General features: G+C 35.2%; 1 protein-coding gene across 2 annotated transcripts in view; it reads left to right on the top strand.

Annotated features, from left to right (window-relative positions):
* Nucleotides 1–21,726, top strand: part of LOC115217326 (serine/threonine-protein kinase PAK 5) — a 71,837-nt gene extending 50,111 nt beyond the window's left edge. The window contains exons 4-10 of one of the 2 annotated variants that reach the window (XM_029786979.2): nt 3,095–3,241; nt 7,489–7,677; nt 12,033–12,166; nt 13,670–13,796; nt 15,219–15,344; nt 16,365–16,499; nt 19,233–21,726. In XM_029786979.2, the coding sequence (XP_029642839.1) occupies nt 3,095–3,241; nt 7,489–7,677; nt 12,033–12,166; nt 13,670–13,796; nt 15,219–15,344; nt 16,365–16,499; nt 19,233–19,394 (1,020 nt within the window). In that variant the 3' untranslated portion in view covers nt 19,395–21,726. The remainder of the gene's footprint in view (nt 1–3,094; nt 3,242–7,488; nt 7,678–12,032; nt 12,167–13,669; nt 13,797–15,218; nt 15,345–16,364; nt 16,500–19,232) is intronic. The other variant, XM_029786981.2, reaches the window with a different exon arrangement.
* Nucleotides 21,727–22,892: the final 1,166 nt, after the last annotated feature.

Below are 22,892 nucleotides of genomic sequence, written 5' to 3'. Positions count from 1 at the left end.
CATATATATATACATATATACGACGGGCTTCTTTCAGTTTCCGTCTACCAAATCCACTCACAAAGCTTTGGTCGGCCCAAGGCTATAGTAGAAGACACTTGCCCAAGATGCCACGCAGTCTGACTGAACCCAGAACCATGTGGTTGGTAAGCTAGCTACTTACCACACAGCCATTCCTGCGCCTATACGTGCAATAAATTTCTTGTATTTGTACAATACACAAGATATTTCAACAGCGTCTTTTATACAATTCCTTATAATATTTAATTGTAAAAGTAAAATAGGATTTTATCTAGACATTGAACAGCCATGTAGGGTCCAGTAGAGCAAAATAGGAATCAAAGGGGTCCATAGGCAGAAAATGGCTGGGAACCCCTGATCTGGAACAATGTAGAGGCTGCTGAGAAAGATCTAGATAGCCCTGGCTGAAAAGTGGTGAGTAATGGGGTCAGTTGAAAGCTGATTTGACACAGGCTTAGGTTTGATCGGTTGAGGTCAAATTTTCTGGATGAAGGTTGTTGTAAGACTGGAAACACCCAGTGACTCCAGGATGCAATACTGATGATATGCCCGAGTATTGCGTCTGTAGATGTATGTTGAACTTATAAGAAACTAGCAGTATTGCCCGGCGTTGCTCGGGTTTGTTTCGACCCTTTACAATTGGAATTTTTTGAAAAGTAAAAATTTTGCATTATGTAGCTTGTTATTCTCTTTAAGTGAACATTTTTCTGGTTGAAATACACCGAAATATGGCGACACGGCAGTAAAAAAATCGTAAAAAATAGGGATTTTCATAGAAAAAAAAGCACCTTTTTGATGTAAATAATTTTTGGTGTTAACATGGTCTGATTTAAATTTTTTCTTCTACGGAAGGAAGAGCAAGCCTTCTTCTATCATACTCTCAATTTTGGTCAACTTGCGCCACAGGGTCTCGGAGGAGATAGTGTTAGTCGAAGGCTACCAAACTTGCCATACACAAACAACTTTCAGCTTTATATGGTGAGAGATAAATGAAAAGTGAACATACAGTTTATTTGTTCTCTTAAAAGTTTTTAAGTGACATCTTCCATGATGTCTGTTGCGATTAAGACACAAGTTTTATATCAAATCACTTTTCTAACGAGCATAACTCTGCAATATATATATGTAATGCATACCGACATGTGTTCACCTGCTAGTAATTTCACGTGCTACACTGCATTGCCAGTTTCATAGTTCTGTTATTAATGAATTGGCAAAATTATGATGGAAACATTTTCCTATCTATCTAAAGAAATCTATACATTGTTTTTGTGATCCAAAATATTTAAAATCTTTGTTAATTAGCTGTTAGTATTTGTATGTGCTTTTCCATTTTCCTATTTCGTTAGTTTCTATATTCATTACCTTCAGTATTCAATACTTTACACATGAATTTACTCCCACAATTACCATTTTAGGTTGATGCCATTGAGATAATCACTCAAGTAAAGCTATGTGGTTATAATATTGATATTGTTTACTTACATGGATTTAGCCCTTTCGTTATTGTATTTATTTTGAGGTGCTCTGTGTTTCTTTCAATTATTTTAGATATACCAAAGAATTTAGTAAAATAACTTTGTTATCATTCAGCTAGTGTTAGGAACATATATTGTGACTAAGTTTTGGTGGAAGATTTTAATTCAGAACTTATGGAAACAAGACATTTGTACTACAGAGCCAGAACTGGTTTCAGCAATTTCAGATGCTCTGAGTTTCTTTCAATTATTTTAAATATAACAAAGAATTTAGTAAAATAACTTTGTTATCATTAAACTAGTGTTAGGAACATATATTGTGACTAAGTTTTGGTGGAAGATTTTAATTCAGAACTTATGGAAACAAGACATTTGTACTACAGAACCAGAGGCAGTTTGAACCGGGTTGGTATTGAAAGGGTTAAACACACCTCTATATTTGGGCTGATGCACATTAGAAGCAATTGGAAGGGTGTGGATTGAAGGAAATTTAGGCTATTATTTCTAGCATATAGAGTGACCACATTGAGGTCTCCTCTTACCTCTTCTGCTGATTCTTAACCCTTTCGTTACCATATTTATTTTGAGATGCTCTGTGTTTCTTTCAATTATTTTAAATATAACAAAGAATTTAGTAAAATAACTTAGTTATCATTCAGCTGGTGTTAGGAACATAAATTGTGACTAAAGTTTGGTGGAAGATTTTAATTCAAAACTTATGGAAACAAGACATTTGTACTACAGAGCCTGAGCCGGTTTTGGCTGAGTCAGTAACAAAAGGGTCAAACATATTAATATAATATTAATAGTGATATATTATTTATGGGATAAAACATATAAATATATTTAGAAATACAGGGTAGTCCAAAATGAAAGGTACAAAAAAAAAAACCTACATGTGACTGTTGTGATGAATATATTGCAAAAATGCAGATGTAACATGAAAGGTTAACACTTCGAGTTTCCAATGATAATAGAGGCGAGATTTTCAGTGTGGCCAAACAAAACTTGGAGAGTTAAACTTTTATGTTACATCCATATTTTTGCAATATTTTCATTATAACACTCACAGGTGTGTTTTCATTTTTTGTACCTTTCGTTTTGAATTACTCTGCATATGTAATTTAATTTCAGTTTTTCCTATATTTGCATCATCGTAGTCTATAATTTGAAATTGATATTTCTCCTTCCATTTGTACACTTATAAAAATCCATTGGTTATATTCATTATATTTTAAGTGCTGCAGTTTTGTGACACCTGGAATTGTATATCATTATCTCATTAGCACAGACTGTGTACATTTTGTTCTTTTGAAATATCGTGTATTTGTTATTCACATTCTCAAATTGTATGCACATGTTTGGTATCAAAAATGCTATCAAATTTTGAATTAAAACAAAATGTGTATTTTATAATTGCGAAATTCAAAATACCTTCAAAAAAGAAATCTAAAACATCTCTATCAAAACCTAGCATGTTCATTTTGTTTGATTTTTCTGGAATGATATTGTTTTTATTTCATTGTATAATGCATGCTGCATGTCCTTTATCTGACCTTGTGTTCCCTTTCCTGTGAATGTATTCTTACCTAAAGGATCCCTATAGCAACAGGAATGCAGGGCCCCCTGCGACAGGACCTAATTTGTCACCTAGTTCCAAGTCTCCTCAACCAACCTCTTATATTGGAAACTTTCCATCCAAACCACCTTTTACTGAACAGCAGCGGCTGACTCATGAGCAGGTACTAGATATCCATTCTCCTCTCGTTGCCATACTAACATCCATGCTGCTAACATTTCAAATAGATAAATGTAGATTTTTATTTATTTACTTGACTGTTTGGGATTTTAATTTAGTTATATATGCGTGTGTGTGTGTATGATGCTGAATCTTATTGCTATAATAGTTGTATAAAAGCCTCAGCTGCAGCAGCTGTAAAACTTTGTCTGACATTATATTAATTAACACCTGCTAAATAATCCTACTAATTGCTTTAACTGTAACTAACTGTGTGAATGAATATATATATATATATATATATATACTTTATTTAAAAGCAGTAGAAATATAACAAAACCTGTTACTCGGGGTTTCATGTTCCCGTTCGTCAGACAGTTTTTTTAACGATACTGTCCGACGAACGGGAACGGGAAACTCTGAGTAACAGTTTTTGTTATATTTCTACTGCTTTTAAATAAAGCATATTACTCTACCACTGGTATTTGAGTACTCTTTTTTCCACCTTGTTTCACATTATTTATGTGCTTACTCCGGTATATATATATATATATATCACTAACCATTATGCCTAACCAATTCTAGTTCACTAATAAATCTCTACACGACTTTGTTTTGGTGAGTGAGTGTTATTGTTATTTCAAATATTGGACATTTTGCATGATTATAAGTTACTAAAACATATTTATTTTCCTACTAGAATCGTTAATAATAATATTTGTTTTATTGATATAACAGGCATTATCCTCATGTTAGAAAATATAGTTTGCATATTAAAACCATGTTGATTTCACTTTAGTTTGCTTCAAATACATGTAACCTTGATGATCACTGATTCGTTTATCACTGATCGTTTATCACTGATCTGGGATAAAACATGCTTAGTTCTGACCCGTGTTATGTTTATCACGGATTGATCTGTGATAACGCAGGCCAGTGATCAAAGATTCTGCTTGTACTGCAAAAACTTGTCCCAAAAGTCACCCACAATTCTCAGCTACTCAGAATGCACTGATTATTGCTTGTATTTACATGACCATCCTGCAAGATTGGGCGTCTTTTAATTCAGGCTTACATACTCGTATCTATCAATGTGTGACCAGTGAACAGAAAACTTGTGTAAGTGCTTGATCCTAACAAACGATGCAGACGATTGTATTCTCTACAGGAAAAGATAGAATTGATAAAAAAAATACGTATCTGTGAAAGCTTCACTGCTGTGGTCCCTGAGTTTGGTGTCAATGAATCTACCATTTGTTCCATTTACAGAGTGTTTGGAGATGATTCGTGATGATTCATTTATCACTGATTTTTTTTGTCATAAACAAGGATAAATGTATTCTCTTTTTCATTATCTTCCTTTCATTATGCAGTGATGATATTGCTCAATACAGTCTATTTTCTACTGCGGAGATAAAGTAATCTATGTAAATCTATCAACTTAGCTTTATTATCCCACGCTTAACGATGACTTGTGCCCATGGCTTCAGATTTAAGAGGTTTATTGAGGTTGTGTGGTAGGCATTCCATTTGCATTATAAATATAGTGAAATAGCTCCAACCACACATCAAAAGTAGATTGCACACTTGACACAGAAGCTTCCCTCTACAGTAATCTAAAATTTCAAACATTGCCAAAAATCTGATCTGCACATGAGAACCTTTTAAACTGTTGCAAGTTTAGTGAGTTCCAATATTGATAGATTATAAGCTTACATTCTTCTTTTTCATTGCTATATTATGATAGAAATTATTAATTTTATAGAGGTAAAGATATCTGCAGCAGTAAGATACCAAACAGGAAGCAGTTGTATATATGTATCATCTCTTCACTTCATTCCTCTGTAACTTTCCTCTCTTTTCTTATGTAATAAAAAAAATACTGCATCGTTATAGAAATTACTAGCAGTATCGCCCAGTGTTGCTTGGGTTTGTTTCGACCCTTTAGAATTGGAATTTTTGAAAAGTAAAAATTTTGCATTATGTAGCTTGTTATTCTCTTTAAGGGAACATTTTTCTGGTTGAAATACACCGAAAAATGGCGAGACAGCAGTAAAAAAATCGTAAAAAATAGGGATTTTCATAGAAAAAAAAGCACCTTTTTGATGTAAATAATTTTTGATGTTAACATGGTCCGATTTGAATTTTTTCTTCTACGGAATGAAGAGCAAGCTTTCTTCTATCATACTCTTAATTTTGGTCAACTTGCACCGCAGGGTCTCAGAGGAGGTAGTGTTAGTTGAAGGCTACCAAACCTGCCATACACAGACAACTTCAGCTTTATATAGAGAGAGATTAGTTATATTTTGACCTTTATATGTAAGATACTCTGATGCTCATTTGATATAAGGAATTTTTGTTTATCTCTATCTCTATCCGTCTGCCACTCTCCTTCATACTCCTGAAATGATGATGTTTGTCCGTCGATGTGACGAAGACCATCTAGTTATCCTGGGGTGGGGGTGGGCTTGTTTTGGGAGTCTGCAGATGGCTAATGAGGCCAATCTGTGCCCGAAAGAGTCTTTGACACTGTGGACAGGGAATGGTAGCGCCTGCTACAGGGCTGTGATCTCTGTTCTTCCTGGCTTGTCTGCAATCTTCTGCAGCAGCGATCCTATTCACACTCCTATGATCTTACTCACCCATGCAACTTCTCTTGTATTCACCTTCCTGTAACTTCAGGGTGTACCCTGACACATCTTTGTCTTTCTTTTCCAACTGGGGTAACCATATATCTCCCTATAGCAAGACACTTATCCCTGTCTTTCTATCATATTCTACCATTTCATCATCTGGCATAAAGCTACCCCTCTCAATACTATTTCCCCTTCAGTTTAGGGGGCCTTATCTTGAGCTTCTCGGTGACCTTACTAGTGCCAGTGCCACATAAAAAGCATCCAGTACTCTCTGGAAAGTGGTTGGCATTAGAAAGGGCCTCTAGCTGTAGAATCTATGCCTAACATTGGAGTTCAGTGCAGTCCCCTAGTTTGCCAGTTCCTGTTAAATTATCTATCGTATACTAGCATGGAAAATGGATGCAATATGATTATGATGACGAATGTTTATACTTTTGAGCTGCTGGTATCAAAAATATTTTGAAACATTTTAGAACATAGGAAAATAAAATATAAGATAGCAAATAATTTTCTTTTTATCTATTGAAAACATAACTTCATAAATATTAAAAATAAATTACTTTGCTCTTGTTGATCAACTTATTCCATACAGGATGTAATCTTTTATCCTTGATCCTACTTCCTACCAAGCAATAAATGGTTTGAAAATGTCAAGCACTTACCAACTTATTCTATAAAACTGAAATAAACATTCTGACATTTGAGAAGGTGAAAGCTATCCTTGTTGATAAATTCATCAGATAACTCTTGTGAACATTTATAATATTAATATTTACGTCTTCATTTCTAAGATTTATTATTTTTTTTTCCATAGATATTCCAAAGCTTTGTCTTGAATTTAATTTCATGCTTCTGGAACTTAGAGAAAATGTATTAATATCTCCAAATCTTTCCTCTTTTGCTAAATTGCTCTGCTTGGTTTTCTTCAAGATTCTTTTATTGTTTTTGCTTTTGTATAAAATTTACTCAAATAAAAACTGTTTTATTTTCTTAAATCTTAAAAGCATGTTTAACCCTTTTGATACTAACTCATTCGAGACACCCTCTGGTTTTAAGATCCTCTCTTTTAAAGTGTTCATTTTAAAATTTAAACCTTCCACCATAATTTTATCTAAGAACTTTTTGTTGAATTGTTTAAAAAACAATATAAAAATATAAGAGAAAAAAAAGTTATCTAAACTAAATCCCTCCAAATTCTTGATTATTTCCAAAATAATTTGAAACACTTGTCTTAATTTACCAGAGAAATGTGGTCGCTTGTCTGTGTGTTTGCGTATCTTGTTTCAGTGCAATTAACTTCCTGTTAAAATTGAAACGTTTCTCAAAATTATGTAATTTTGAGCAAATAGCCATTACTCTCTGGTAAAAAATAACATATTTATTGTACTGCATTTTGTTTATTTTTGTCCATTTGTTACATTTAGTTAATGTTATTTTTGTCCTGTTTGAATACCGCTCCTCATCAGTAGGAAAATATTCAATTTGCATGCACAAAATGCTTTAAGTATTTCTCTTTGAAACGATCGGCTGATAATAACTAACATGTTTGAAAGTAAGTCTGCATTGTGGAAGTTACTTGGAATCTAATTTTGATTTAATATTTCATCCGTTCTAGTTTCGAGCAACTTTACAGACAGTTGTCTCTCCTGGTGATCCACGCGATGAATTGGATTACTTTATTAAAATTGGTGAGGGTTCTACTGGAATCGTATGTATTGCTACAAATCGATCAACAGGTTACAGAGTTGCTGTTAAGAAAATGGATCTTGGGAAACAACAAAGAAGAGAATTGTTATTTAATGAGGTTAGAGAACATTTTTTCCTTTTTCCAACAATTTACATTTTACGAAACTTAAGAGTTTTAAAAAATAAACCAGTTTTCTTTTTATTTTTTTTCAATGTTTTGTTGATATAAATGTATGTTTAACCCCTTAGTGTTCAAATTACTCTGTTAAATGTAAAACTTATTTATTCATATTGTTTTGAATTAATGATGATATGGCCGGTTTAAACACTAGAGGGTTAAGCTAACACTCATATACTCAAAGAGAAATTAAAGCAACCCACACATGTGGCAATGCATGGAACTGGCCTTGGGTCATTCTGTAACTTCTGCTGATTATTGATAATTAAAACCATTTATATATTCTGTTGTGTCTGGGGAGAGTCATTTTCTTTTTGTGCTTTATAATGTAACACACTCACCGGTAAAATTTCCACTTTTATCATATTTTTATTTTCCTAAAATTTTCGTTGCGTCTTGCAACCTTTTCAATAGTGAGTGTGTTACATTATAAGGCACAAAAAGAAAATGACTCTCCCCAGATTCAACAGAATATGCTTCAACACACAAACTCTTATAAAGAATCTTGCAAACCAAATCCAAAAACAAAATTTATATCTCTTTACTCCTTTACTTGTTTCAGTCATTTGACTGCGGCCATGCTGGAGCACCGCCTTTAGTCGAGCAAATCGACCCCGGGACTTATTCTTTGTAAGCCCAGTACTTATTCTATCGGTCTCTTTTGCCGAACCGCTAAGTGACGGGGACATAAACACACCAGCATCGGTTGTCAAGCAATGCTAGAGGGACAAACACAGACGCACAAACATATACACACACGTACATATATATATATATATATATATATATATACATACATATATATGACAGGCTTCTTTCAGTTTCCGTCTACCAAATCCACTCACAAGGCATTGGTCGGCCCGAGGCTATAGCAGAAGGCACTTGCCCAAGATGCCACGCAGTGGGACTGAACCCGGAACCATGTGGTTGATCGGCAAGCTACTTACTACACAGCCACTCCTGCACCTATATATATATATATCATCATCATCGTTTAACGTCCGCTTTCCATGCTAGCATATATATATATATATTCATTTTTGGATATTTTCCATTGCATCACCAAACCTATACATACATATTTGAGTGTTTTTATAGGCATTTTTCCATGGTGATATTGGTTAGACAAAACTTCTTTTAAGGCGGGTTTTCTATAGCTGGATGTTCTTCCCGTCACTAACCCTCGTTTTTCAAGAAAGCTATTTTTCGCTCCACCAGCTGTCACACATCTGCTGAATTACTGAGCATTTGTTGTTCACCAGAGAAAGTAAACACTCTCCATTTTTGACCTAGACAGTATTAACGACAACATTTATTAATTGCATATACATGTGTACACCCCACACACACACACACACACACACATACATGAGATACCTCCTTGCAGTTTCTTCTGTCTACTCATTTCACTCCAAGTCATTGGTTGGCCTTGGGCTACAGAAACTACAGAAAACAACACTTCCCCCAGGTTGCTGCACAGTGGGACTGAATCCTTAACCACATGGTTGCATAGAAAGTTTCTTAATTACACAACCACACCTGCATGCACACACCACATACTCACACACACATGCACACACACACAATCATACACACATGTGACAGTAGTTGACAGAATTCTTAAAATATTTGGAAAAATACCAAAAGGTTTTTGGTTACCTACAGAATTCAAATCCCAACACTGTTCTATTCTACCATTCTTTGTAACTAGTGGATTGCCAGAGTAGTTAGAATCCAGAATAGTTAAAAAGCTACTAGAGTCCTGGACCATAGTTAGAATACTCTTTTACTCTCTTACTTGTTTCAGTCATTTGACTGTAGCCATGCTGGAGCACCGCCTTTAATCGAACAACTCGACACCGGGACTTATTCTTTTGTAAGCCCAGTACTTATTCTATCGGTCTCTTTTGCCGAACCGCTACGTGACGGGGACGTAAACACACCAGCAGCATCGGTTGTCAAGCAATGCTAGGGGGGACAAACACAGACACACAAACACACACCATTGCATATATATATATATACATATATACGACGGGCTTCTTTCAGTTTCCGTCTACCAAATCCACTCACAAGGCATTGGTCAGCCCGGGGCTATAGCAGAAGACACTTGCCCAAGGTGCCACGCAGTGGGACTGAACCAGGAACCATGTGGTTGGTTAGCAAGCTACTTACCACACAGCCACTCTGTGGATGCAATCCTTACTTTCCATCATTTAATTGATAAAATAAAGTTACCAGTCAAGAATTGGAATAAATCCCTATAATGTGTCCTAGATGTGAATTGAATTATAATAGACCTTTAGAAGGTCAATAAAAGAGGAACTGAGATTATTCTAATTGACAATATCCTAGGTGGTGTCCGAGAACAGTCACAGTCAAATGGCTGGAACCAGTAAAGGAAAATTAAACAAATGTATATTCCCAGCCAGTCAACTCCTTTGCTGTGGGTTGTGTTACATAATTTTATTCATCTACTTATCTTGAAATTACTGCTACTAGAAAATTACTTCCACATATCTCTAAAGTGCTGAAGTGATGTACACAACCTGCCGCGAGAATAAATCTATTCTAGCTGCATCAAAGTAGAATAAGACTAATTAGGTTGAAATTACAATCCTTTCATTGTCAGACCAACATATTTGCTGTCTGGTCGTGTTTTCACTGCAAAATTACATTCAAGAACTGGGCTGAATGTCTACAGTATTTGTTTAGTTGCAGTAGTATTTGTGTGGATGTGTGAGAGAGAGAGAGTATATGTCAGCAATCAGTATGTTATTTTTATTTTGTTTTTGTATAGAGTGAAGGCTTTTTTTATTTATTTATTTATGTATTCCAAATTAGTAAAATCTTAACGTAGCAAAATTTGGATATGGATCTATGTAATTTGAAGCCAAGAATGTTCTTAATATAAGTTAATGAAATTCCTTTCATGCTCTACGCTTAACACATTCTGATAGTTATCATACTAGCTTGTGATTATTATAATGTACTATTTTCATACTGATTATACAGTTACTTTGTTATTGAAAATAAATTACAAAAAAAAAAAAAAAAAGGCTGTTTTAACTTTTTTCATATAAAGACCCAAATTTGTAGAGCTATTCTTTTTTGGTATGAAGATAATATAGAAAGTATCAAATAATAGGTTCCTTAAATCAACCCTTTTTTCCTATCATATTTCTGTGGCAATACACTTCTTTTGTCTCAGTTGATTTTGAAAATGATTTGGAATTTAGTAAAATAGCTTTGTCATTATTAATCTGATGCCTGGAACATTAATTAACAGGAAATTTTGATGGAATGTTTGGATTTAGATAACTTTAACCCCTTTTGCTACCATATTTCTGTTGAGATGCTCTGTGTTTCTTTCAATTAATGTTCAATATAACAAAGAATTTAGTAAAATAATTTAGTTATCATTCAGCTAGTGTTGGGAACATAAATTGTGACTAAGGTTTGGTGGAAGATTTTAATTCAGAATTTTTTAAAACAAGGCATTTGTATTACAGAGCCAGAGGCGGTTTCAGGCGGGTTGGTATCAAAAGGGTTAAGACAAGAAATTTGTATCTTAAAATTAGGGGTGGTCGCAGATAGTATCAAAAGAGTTAAACTCAACAAGCTTGACATTTACACATTATTCTACAAAGGAAAAAATATTTAAATGGAACTCTGAAAAAGTAATCTGTTTCTTATTTCTTTACTGCCCACAAGGGGCTTCACACGGAGGGGTCAAACAAGGACAGACAAAGGGATTAAGTCGATTACATTGACTCCAGTGCGTAACTTGTACTTAATTTATCGACCCCAAAAGGATGAAAGGCAAAGTCGACCTTGGTGGAATTTGAACTCAGAACGTAGCAGCAGACAAAATACTTATTTCTTTACTACCCACAAGGGGCTAAACATAGAGGGGACAAACAAAGACAGACATAGGTATTAAGTCGAATACATCGACCCCAGTGCATAACTGGTACTTAATTTATCGACCCCGAAAGGATGAAGGGTAAAGTCGACTTCGGCGGAATTTGAACTCAGAACGTAACAGCAGTTGAAATACCACTAAGCATTTCGTCTGGCATGCTAACGTTTCTGCCAGCTTGCCGCCTTGAAAAGTAATCTATTTCTGTTAAGTTAAACCTTGAGTAAATATTTCATTAATTTTAGCATTTTTCATGTTCTGCTACTTAACATTTGCTTAATTACAGGTAGTTTGTGAATTAGTATAATTTAAAATTAATTAGCATAATAATTCAAAATGACTTTTGTTTAATTTTAAAATTTCCCTCTTTCAGGTTGTGATTATGCGAGACTATCACCATGCCAACATTGTAGATATGTATGAAAGTTACTTGGTTGGTGATGAACTATGGGTCGTCATGGAGTACCTTGAAGGCGGAGCCTTAACAGATATTGTCACTCACAATAAGTAAGCTATTGTGTTCCACTCTCAACATAATCTTCATTATTCTTTGCACTTCTTGTGTCTTTGCGTCTATCTTGTCCTTTTTATTTTTATCATTTTTTCTTCGTCATTTTCATTATCACCATCTCATTTATCTTCACATATCCACTTGCTTTATTTTCATTTAAATCAAATCGACCTCGGCGGAATTTGAACTCAGAACGTAACGGCAGACTAAATACGGCTACACATTTCGCCCGGCGTGCTAACGTTTCTGCTAGCTTGCCGCCTTCGTTTGTCTTTTGTTATCATTAACATCTGTGGTCCATATTGGCATAGATTCCATTAGGATCTAATGGGTCCAAAGATTGCTTCCTGCTTCAGTGTCTGCTTTGGCATGGTTCCTAAGACTGGGTGCCCTTCTTAATGTCAACCACTTCTCATCATGTATTGGGTGTTTTTTCATGCTACCAGCACTAGTGAGGCCATCATGCAGTTTGCAAGACTACAGACTGAGTGGGGTGAGCTACAGACTTTATGCTAAGAGATGAGGGGCAAAAGATAGGTGAAAGTATGAGAGAAGGGGCAAGAACAGAACAAACTCCTTGTTGTAGAGGAGCTGCATGACTACTCATATTTTAGAAGAGAAAGGGTGGAGACGACTGAGTGGAGCCAGAGAGTGATGAGGTGGGGATGGGTAGGAGAGTACTGACAGTGCTGAGCAGCAATTTATCGCTAACTCTTCAACATTCAGATTGCTCTGTCAAATGTAATGATTGTTTATTCACATTGTTTTGAATTAAGCATGGATTATCTCGTAGGTTTGAGATTTGGATGATGTGATTGTTTATTTTGCCAGAGCAACAAGCTGGCCTTTGTGCCGATGGCACGTTAAGCACACCATTCGAGTGTGATCGTTACCTGTGTCACCTTACTAGCACTTGTGCTGGTGACACGTGAAACATTCGAGCGAGGTCGTCGCCAGTGCCGCTGGACTGGCTCCTGTGCAGGTGGCACGTAAAAAGCACCATTTGGGCGTGGCCTGTTGCCAGTACCACCAAACTGGCCACGTCTCGGAGTGGTTGGCGTTAAGAAGGGCATCCAGCTGTAGAAACTCTGCCGGATCAGATTGGAGTCTGGTTCGCCAGACCTCAATCAAATCGTCCAACCCATGCTAGCATGGAAAGCGAACGTTAAAAGATGATGATGATGATGATATTGTAGGGCAAGGATGAGAGGCCATATCTGGCTGGTTTGAACATAAAGCAGGTTGACTGTCTTGGTCTGATATGGCTAGTTTAAATGCCAAAGGGTTAAGCTTGCAAAATTTTAGAATCAATTTTTTTATTTTCAAAACATTTCAAAATATTCTTCATCCAGATTACATTTTGAAGCAACTTGTCTCCATTTCCTTAAACAAGTAAAAAAAAAAAAAAACACAGGGAAATTATTTATTTTCTGTATTGTGAATTTCAGTATTGGATAAATTGAAGCTAATTCTGAGTATGTTTTTTTTTTTTTTTTCAGAATGGATGAAGTTCAAATTGCAACAGTATGTCGAGCATGTTTGCTGTCTCTTGCTTATCTCCATTCTCATGGAGTCATCCACCGTGATATTAAATCAGACTCCATTTTATTAGCCCGTGATGGCAGAGTAAGTGGACTTTACTTACAAAAACTGTATTTCAGTAAAAAAGTTTTTTTATTTTCTTGATGTTTTTTTTCTTTCTTAAGATTTTATTTTCTACTAGCAGTATCACCCGGCGTTGCTCGGGTTTGTAAGGGAAATAACTATATAAGCATTTTAGAGAGTTACTTCCCTTATATAAACCGAGCAAAAAATGCATTAAAAATGCGGGAAAATGATGGTAAATTTTTTTTAAATCGTAGACACGCACTAATACCCAGAAGGGCTCGATATAAATGACGACTATAAGATAGCCAGTTTTGGTTAAACTGCACCGCAAAATGTGGGAGTAGTTAGGAATCTAATTCAGAGTAGACAGACTCTCACACAACTTCAGTTTTATATATAAAGATTAGACATCAGCCACCCTATCTGAAAGTTTTGGTTTTCTTCCAGAGTTTTTTTTTTCTTCTTTCTCAAAGGTTGTCATTACTTTCAAGACAGTACTTCTTAATACACCAAACATTTCGGCTGTTTTCATTACACTAGCACCTGTCATACGAGCACCAACAATTTGACCTCTTTGAATGTTCGATAAATCTGTCACTTTGATGAATTTTAATTACCTTTTTCTGATGATATCTGAAAAGAAAAAGCAATTTTAGCAAAACATATTAAGCAACACTAATAATAAATCAAAAATCGTAAAAATAAACAAGCTTTTGACAGTTTTATAGATATTTCAAAATTACGATGCTACGGTACTAGGTGTTTCCATTATTTTGTCCAACCCTTGTATATGCTTTACTAATTTATTTGTACTCAGTGTCTGTCTCTATCTTTCTCTCTCTCAAATATCTATTTTATCTGCAACTAGCAGTATTGCCCAGCGTTGCTCGGGTTTGTAAGGGAAATAACTATATAAGCATTTTTAGAGAGTTATAGCCAAAAAAAAGCAAAAAAATGCATTAAAAATGGAAAAAAAATTATGGTAAATTTTTTTTTAAATCATTGACTCATCGTAGACATTTTTAGAGAGTTACTTCCCTTATATAATAGCGAAAAAAATGCATTAAAATGGAAAAAAAATGATGGTAAATTTCTTTTTAAATCGTAGACTCATCGTAGACGTGCGCTAATACCCAGAAGGGCTCGATATGAATCACGACTATAAGATACCCGGTTTTGGTTAAACGACTATAAGATACCCGGTTTTGCACCGCAAAATGTGGGAGTAGTTAGGAATCTAAATCGTAGGAGACAGACACACAACCTCTCTTTTATATATAAAGATTTATCATGCCTTATTCATACCTCTCTTTCTCCGAGCCCGTTATGTATGCAACATATCTTACCTCATTTTTTTGCCAGTCTCTTATATCTTCTGGTTATTTTATTACCTTAAATACTTAATCAACACAATTAGAAACCATTTGTCATTTCTTACAGGTAAAATTATCTGACTTTGGCTTTTGCGCCCAAGTTAGCCCAGAACTTCCTAAAAGAAAATCGCTGGTTGGCACTCCTTATTGGATGGCCCCAGAAGTTATTTCTCGACTACCTTATGGACCTGAAGTAAGTAACCCTTTAGTTTAATCCTTTATACATCCTATTTTCATTTTATTTGTATATGTTTCTTTACTACCCACAAGGGGCTAAACATAGAGGGGACAAACAAGGACAGACAAAGTGATTAAGTCGATTACATCGACCCCAGTGCATAACTGGTACTTAATTTATCGACTCCAAGAGGATGAAAGGCAAAGTCGGCCTCAGCGGAATTTGAACTCAGAACATAACGGCAGACGAAATACCTATTTCTTTACTACCCACAAGGGGCTAAACATAAAGGGGACAAACAAGGACAGACAAAGTGATTAAGTCGATTACATCGACCCCAGTGCATAACTGGTACTTAATTTATCGGCCCCGAAAGGATTAAAGGCAAAGTCGGCCTCGGCGGAATTTGAACTCTGAATGTAACGACAGACAAAATACCGCTAAGCATTTCGCTGGTGTGCTAACGGTTCTGCCAGCTCGCCGCCTTTATTATTTTATTTGTTTAATAAAGGAAGAATGCAGGATAAATAATCAAAACTATTGGCAGTGCCATGTAAATGGTACCTGTGATTCATGTCACTGCTGGTGCCATGTAAATAGCACGACACCTGTGAGTCATGGTTACTACTGGTGCCATGTAAATGGTACCTGTGCATCATAGTCATGATCATTGCCAGTGCCATGTGAATGGCACCCACCCATGAATTGTAGTTGTGGTCGTTGGCAGTGCCACTGGCACGGAAAAGCACCCATTACATTCCTGGAGTGGTTGGCATTAGGAAGGGCATCCAGCTGTAGTAACCATGCCAAATCAGACTGTTAATTGGTTACTTGACAAATAAGAAAAGAAGTGAAATAGAACCAGTGTATGTGTTTATTATCAGCGTAATGACCCTCCCAAGATGCAGCAAAAAGTTTATTTTGCTTCCCAGAAAACAAACAAGGTTTATAGTTTTACATAGTTTCCTTTAATTTTTATTTGTTTATCATTTGTTTGATGCAATGTCCTTACTTTCTTGATGTTTCTGTTTCCAGGTTGATATCTGGTCTTTAGGAATTATGGTTATAGAAATGGTTGATGGTGAACCGCCTTTCTTTAATGAACCTCCATTGCAAGCCATGAGGAGAATTCGGGACATGCCACCACCTAGAATTCGCAATGATACAAAGGTAAGAAAAACTAATATAATTTTTACGAACTGACCCCTCTCTTCCTAAAAATCTGCATTACTTTCAAGAGTCTTTTACAAAGTTCATAGACATTACAAAGTTCATAGACACCGTTGTACCAATTCTTCACAGCTAATTATAAATATGAACTCTCTTTACACAGTCTATCTATTTTTTAATATTTAAAAAATAGCAAACATATGTATATAAACAAAAATAATTGTAATGATTTATTTATTGGTAGTTGTCATTTGATACAGCAGAATAGTCCACAGTTTTAATCATATGTAGGGGCTGGAACAAACTACCTGCATCATTTGTTAGTTGCCGAGACATTGCATCCTTTAAAACCTCCATGCTTCCTGAAATTCGCTCTGTCAACGATCACACTTGTATGGTGCTCTTTGCACCCCGTAGCCAATAAACCTGAAGTGTTTGGCGTCTGAAAATGAAAACCTTTTCCTCATATTTGTAAAAGTTGAGATGTAATTAGATAACCTTTTTTACCGTTTATTAGCTGCTGTTCATATATTTTTAAAAGCCATCTGTTATGAATTGCTGAAATATGTTTGTTTGTGGTACTTGTGAAAAAACAAATTAATTTGAAACTTGCTTAGTAATATTATTCTTGCTTTATATTATGTCAAAATCGTGCCAAGATTAACTTGACCTTTCATCATAAAGTACTCTAGGCATGCACTGAATTTGGTTCAATCATCTGTGCTCCACCCTACAAATCTGTGGCCTTGGGCCAATGCCAGAAATTCATATATTTGCTTAATCAGTTGGTTGTTTTGTACTCTTTGATAGCCTTAATCCTATACACAAAGGGAAAAGTCCTGTTACTGGTCTTGCCTGTGCCCACTACACTACTTGGGTTTTGGTGTACCCCAGTCCATTGGTGACCCTTTTTGACCCTCTATAAATTTCTATTGCATAATATAATTTGTACCTCTCTCTCTAGCTATATATATATATACACATGTATATATATATATAGCTAGAGGGATAGCTAGCTATGTATGTATGTATGTATGTATGTATATATATATATATATAGTTAATCCAAACAAGAAAACACAAAAAAAAACACAACAACGTGAGGACGTGGAACAAATATAGTATTATTGGATGCTCAGGAAAGAAGGAGGGTTTAACGTTTCGAGCGGAGCTCTTCATCGGAAACATAGGAGAAGGAAAGATCCCGAGAAGGGAAGACAGAGGAAAAAAATCGCCAACGGTACATACAAGGTCACATTTATATATATATTTATATATATATATATATATATAATATATATATATATACATACATACATACATACATACATACATACATATTCATACATGTATATGGTTGGTATATTTGTAGACAACTCTGTTGTGATGTATAAATATCAAAAATAGATTCTAATTAATTGCAGAGTGTATTTTTGATCTGCAGACCTCTGGCTTGTGGATCCAGCATGTTTCCACTGTGCCACCTTTCCTCAATGAATAATTAAGCAAATATATATTGTATTATTTCTTATCTTGTCTGCTCTGGGTTACATTGCTTTTATTACATCATCCATCATATGTTATTTATTTATTTCTAAGCTTTGGACTGTTACAAATGTATGAAATATAGTAACTACACATTACATCCTACAGCACTGAGATGTCAACTTATTTACTGAAAAGCTGCAATACTGCTGTTACTCTGAAAATCCCATTTGACAAACCACATGCATAGATCTATGCGTTGCTAATTTTTCTGGGTGTATCTTGATTTGCTATTTTCAGATTAGCTAAAAGCAAATCAATTTTGTAACTGTTTCCCAGCATAGCAAGCAATCTTGCTAATAAGTTAAGTTAGTTAAGTTAATTTTTTGGCTCAAAAAGCAAAAAGCAAGGCCATGTAGGGGGACATGGAGTTATGTACAGGGAGGATCTTCATGCAAAGAGTTCAGGCCATTTGTGGTCAAGGGAGACTTTGAACAAAGCGGTCGTCGGCATCTTCACTATCTCGTCCAGCAGCTTATTCCACGGATCCGCAACCCAGACGGAGAAAGCCCCTCTCCTTCGATTGAGATGAAATCGGCGCAGTTAGAGCTTTTCGGAGTGACCCTGCAGCTTAGTAATATTACATCTTCAAATGTTGCAGTATAATCATCATCATCATTGTTTAACGTCTGCTTTCCATGCTAGCATGGGTTGGACGGTCCAACTGGGGTCTGGGAAGCCAGGAGGCTGCACCAGGCCCAGTCTGATCTGGCAGTGTTTCTACAGCTGGTGCTTTTTACATGCCACCGGCACAGGTGCTAGGCGAGGCTGGTAACGGCCACGATCGGTTGGTGCTTTTTACGTGCCATCGGCACAGAAGCCAGTCGAGGCGGCACTGGCAGCTGCCACGTTCAGGTGGTTCTTTTACATGCCATCGGCACTGGTACCACAACTGCAATTTCCATTGATTTTTGATCGATTTCACTTGCCTCGATAGGTCTTTGCAAGCAGAGTTTTGTGTTCCAAGAAGGAAAGGAATGCAAAGTGGACTGGCTACGTCCCAGGCAGAGGCCACGGGTTATGGTCCCACTTGTCCTACTGGTGAATTATTTCAAATTGTCACAAATTTCAGAGTTTCTAAAAAGTTGTTTTTATCTTTAGTTTTTTTTGTTTTGCTTTTGGTTTATTTTTACTTCTCGTTTTTATATTGACGTTGTTTAATCGTCTTCTTTTACACTCTCATTTCAGGTATCGCCACGCCTACAAGCTTTCATTGAAAAAATGCTTGTGCGGGACCCATCAGCACGAGCGACTGCCTATGAACTATTACAGCATCCATTCATTCAACTTGCTGAACAACCTAGTTGCTTGATTCCATTAATTAGGAATTTACGGCACAGCCCTTGTTAATTAGTTTGGCTTTTGCGAGAACCTCCCCTCTGAAAAGAAATGCTAAATTCTAATGCTTGTTTGAATGCATTCATTGCTGAGTTGTGAATACCAGCTATAGATTGCTACATTTAATGAGCAAACCAAAGTTAATGTATTTTTGTACCACATCTGACATATTTACATATCTAGTTTTCTGACGAGAACAAAACAAACCAGGTAAAGGTCGTGGTCGGAAACCATTTACAAAACGAAATAACCATGCTCGATATTTTTCTTAAATTTTTTTTTTTTTTCAAAGAAGTAAAAAGAGATGCAAACTAAAACGAAATCTATTATTTTGAGTAAAGCGGTATTAATGTATTTCAAACACTGTCCGAGACGACACCTAGTATTAATTCCATTATTTGAGAGATTTCTAAATATGTAATCCCCATGTTTTTAAATGTTGGGTATATCTTCTTTTTCCTAAAAATATACATGGTTCTGAGCATAGCGTTCTGTGGGGAAGAAAATGGTTCTATACTGTGAATAGTTACATCTAAGGAAGTGTAAACTGGAAAGGCCAACATATTTGCCAACTGGAACTATAATGAAATTTTATATTCTGAGAAACATTTTGTTTCCATCTCGACTTTTTATATTATTTTTATACTAATTGATATGAAAACATATAATTTTTTTTTATTTCACTCCTTGCATTTCATATTTCCTTCATTAAGCAAGAGTAACGAGTACGTAAAGAATATTACTTTTAAATTGCCCACATACACATTTTTTCGATAAAAACACTGATCGAATATAATATTCCCTTTTCTATTTAATAGTCGTTCATTAATAAATATTTACATTTCTATTTGAATATGCAAGATAAATTTTTATCACAATTTTATGAAAGCTATTTAAATATTTCTGGAAATCAATCTATTGTCTTGTGCCTTTGACGAAAAAATAATCTCTGCTTTTTAAGCAGACAAACTTTTCTAAGCAAAAATAGTAATTAAAAAGCTACAATAGACTAAAGCCTAAAATTTTACATTTTAGAATCTTTCTTCAGATTTTTATATTGAAATCTATATATATATATATATATATATACATATGTAAAATCCACAACCTACGTAATATAATTTACAACAAAGTTTTCTTTGTAATTCCAGCTAAGCAATACTTTATACTTTTCATCCATCACTAAGCACACACACAAACACAAATGCACCCTCTTTCTCTTGCTCCCATAATTGTAACTGTGCTGATAAACTAGCATACTATCATTCCATTTATAATAATATTCTACCAACATTTCAAAACCTTTATAACTGATTCCTTGCACCCCATCAGATCTTTCTGAAGCCTTATTATAACTGGTAATTTGCACACCACTAGAATCTTTATATATTTCCCTGATTTAGAAAGAAAATGCAAAGTAGAAAAGCGTGGACAGACAAATGCGCACAAACTTATGTATGCACACTCAACTATGTATGCACACAAACATGTGCAGTGATATATAGATGCACATCGTATGGATGCTACAAGGAATATTCCAGTTGTTTGATCAGCTGAACTACTTATTAAATTCTAGTGTGAGTGGCCGAGTATTCCACAGACACTAGTAGCCTTACCATAATCCTCAGGTAGAATTAGTGTGAGAGTGTGTGGCCAGGCTGGCCTGTTATATTATTACAGGTGAAGTTCATTTGGTAGGCTTCCACACAGTTTCCGTCTACCCAGTTTTGTCTACAAGGCTTGGGTTCACTCGAGACTATGATAAAAAGACACTCGTCCAAAAATGACACACATTGAGATTGAACCTGAGTCGTCCATCATCATTGAGAAACTAACTCCTTAACCACTCAGCCATGCTTGTGGTCACACGCTTATTTTAGAAAAGACTTACACATTTATAATGTACAAAATCTCTTTTTTCAAATTTGTTTGAATAATCTTTTTTCTGTAGATTCCTGCAGACTCAAAGCATTAAACTCCTGTAGATAAATTCTATAAATATTTTCAGACCCGACTTAATCTTTTGAAAAAAGTACTTTATATTAGTGTTATGTAGATGAATGATCTAGCAGTTATTACGGCTGCTAGCCATCTTAATTGTCATAACTGAATGTAAACTGCCTTTTTTTTTTTTTTTTTTACAAACTATTATATTATATTTAATTATTCTATTCAATATAAACCCTTTCAACAACTGCTAATGAATCATTCAAACCTGTGAGCAGAAAACTTTTCTGACAATATTCTAAACCATTTTTGTAAATATTTACATGGAATTTTGTTTAAAGCATTCTAAAAGTCATTAGCAAAAAAAAGAAAGAAAAATCTTAGAAAGATGAATAACTCGAAGAAGTTGAAGACTTTAGTGATTTGGTTTCGGTAGCATTAATCATATCCCCTAAAGGACATGATCAAACCATCAGACACCCATTAATACAGATTTCAATACTTTTTTTTTTTTTTCAATTATACATCATTGTGAAAGGGAAAAAAACTATATATTGCCTTACGTTTTTTTTTTATATATACAAAACTTATATACTGTGTATAATTCTGACTTTTTAATATTTTTATGAAAGAACTTGAACAATCATTACATTCAACCATTTGGAATGGAATTTCCAACACAGATAAGCGTGAGGATTAATTATTTGGATCCTAGTTTATTATCTCTTTGGATAAATCAATAGGCTACAAACACACACACACATACATACACACACACACACCTTATCAAAAAGTTATTCAAATGTCTCCACAAAATATATTCTAAATATCTAGTTGAATTATTATTATTATTATTATCAAGGTAGCAAGCTGGCAGAATTGTTAGCATGCTGGGCAAAATGTTTAGCATCATTTCGTTCATTCTTAGATTCTGAGTTCAAATTCCACTGAGGTCAACTTCGCCTTTCATCCCTTTTAGGGTCAATAAAATAAGTATCAGTTGAGCATTGGGGGGGTCAATGTAATCGACTTGCCCCTCTCCCTCCCCAAACTTACACGCCTTGTGCCAAAATTTGAAACCATTATTATTATTATTATTAATAATAATAATAATAATGTGTCAACCTGGCAGAATTGTTAGCACACTGGACTTTTAGCAGCCTTTCTTCTGGCTTAACATTCTCGGTTCAAATCCTGCCGGGGACAAACTTGCCTTTCATCTATTTAGGGCTGATAAGATATCAGTTAAGCACTGGGGTCGATGTAATTGATTAACCCACTTTCCCCAAAATTTCAGGCCTTGTGCCTATAATAGAAAGAACTACTACTACTACTACAGTAGTGTATTGACAGAATTGTTAAGGCATTGGCAAAAATTCCTTGCAGTATTTTTTTTTTTTTATGACTCTTTTACTTTCTGGGGTTCAAATCCTGCTAAGTCAATTATGCCTTTCCTCCTTTTGGGATCAATATAATCAAATACCAGAGTCGATGTAATTGGTTACCCCCCCCCTTCAAAAATTGCTAGCCCTGTGCCTAAACTAGAAACCGTTATTACTACTG

The sequence above is a fragment of the Octopus sinensis genome, linkage group LG11 (genome assembly GCF_006345805.1).
Source record: "Octopus sinensis linkage group LG11, ASM634580v1, whole genome shotgun sequence".
In the NCBI taxonomy this organism is placed as follows: Eukaryota; Metazoa; Mollusca; class Cephalopoda; order Octopoda; family Octopodidae; genus Octopus; species Octopus sinensis.
The sequence above is the reverse complement of the archived record's forward strand: the minus strand, read 5'-3'. Positions and strand labels throughout refer to the sequence as shown.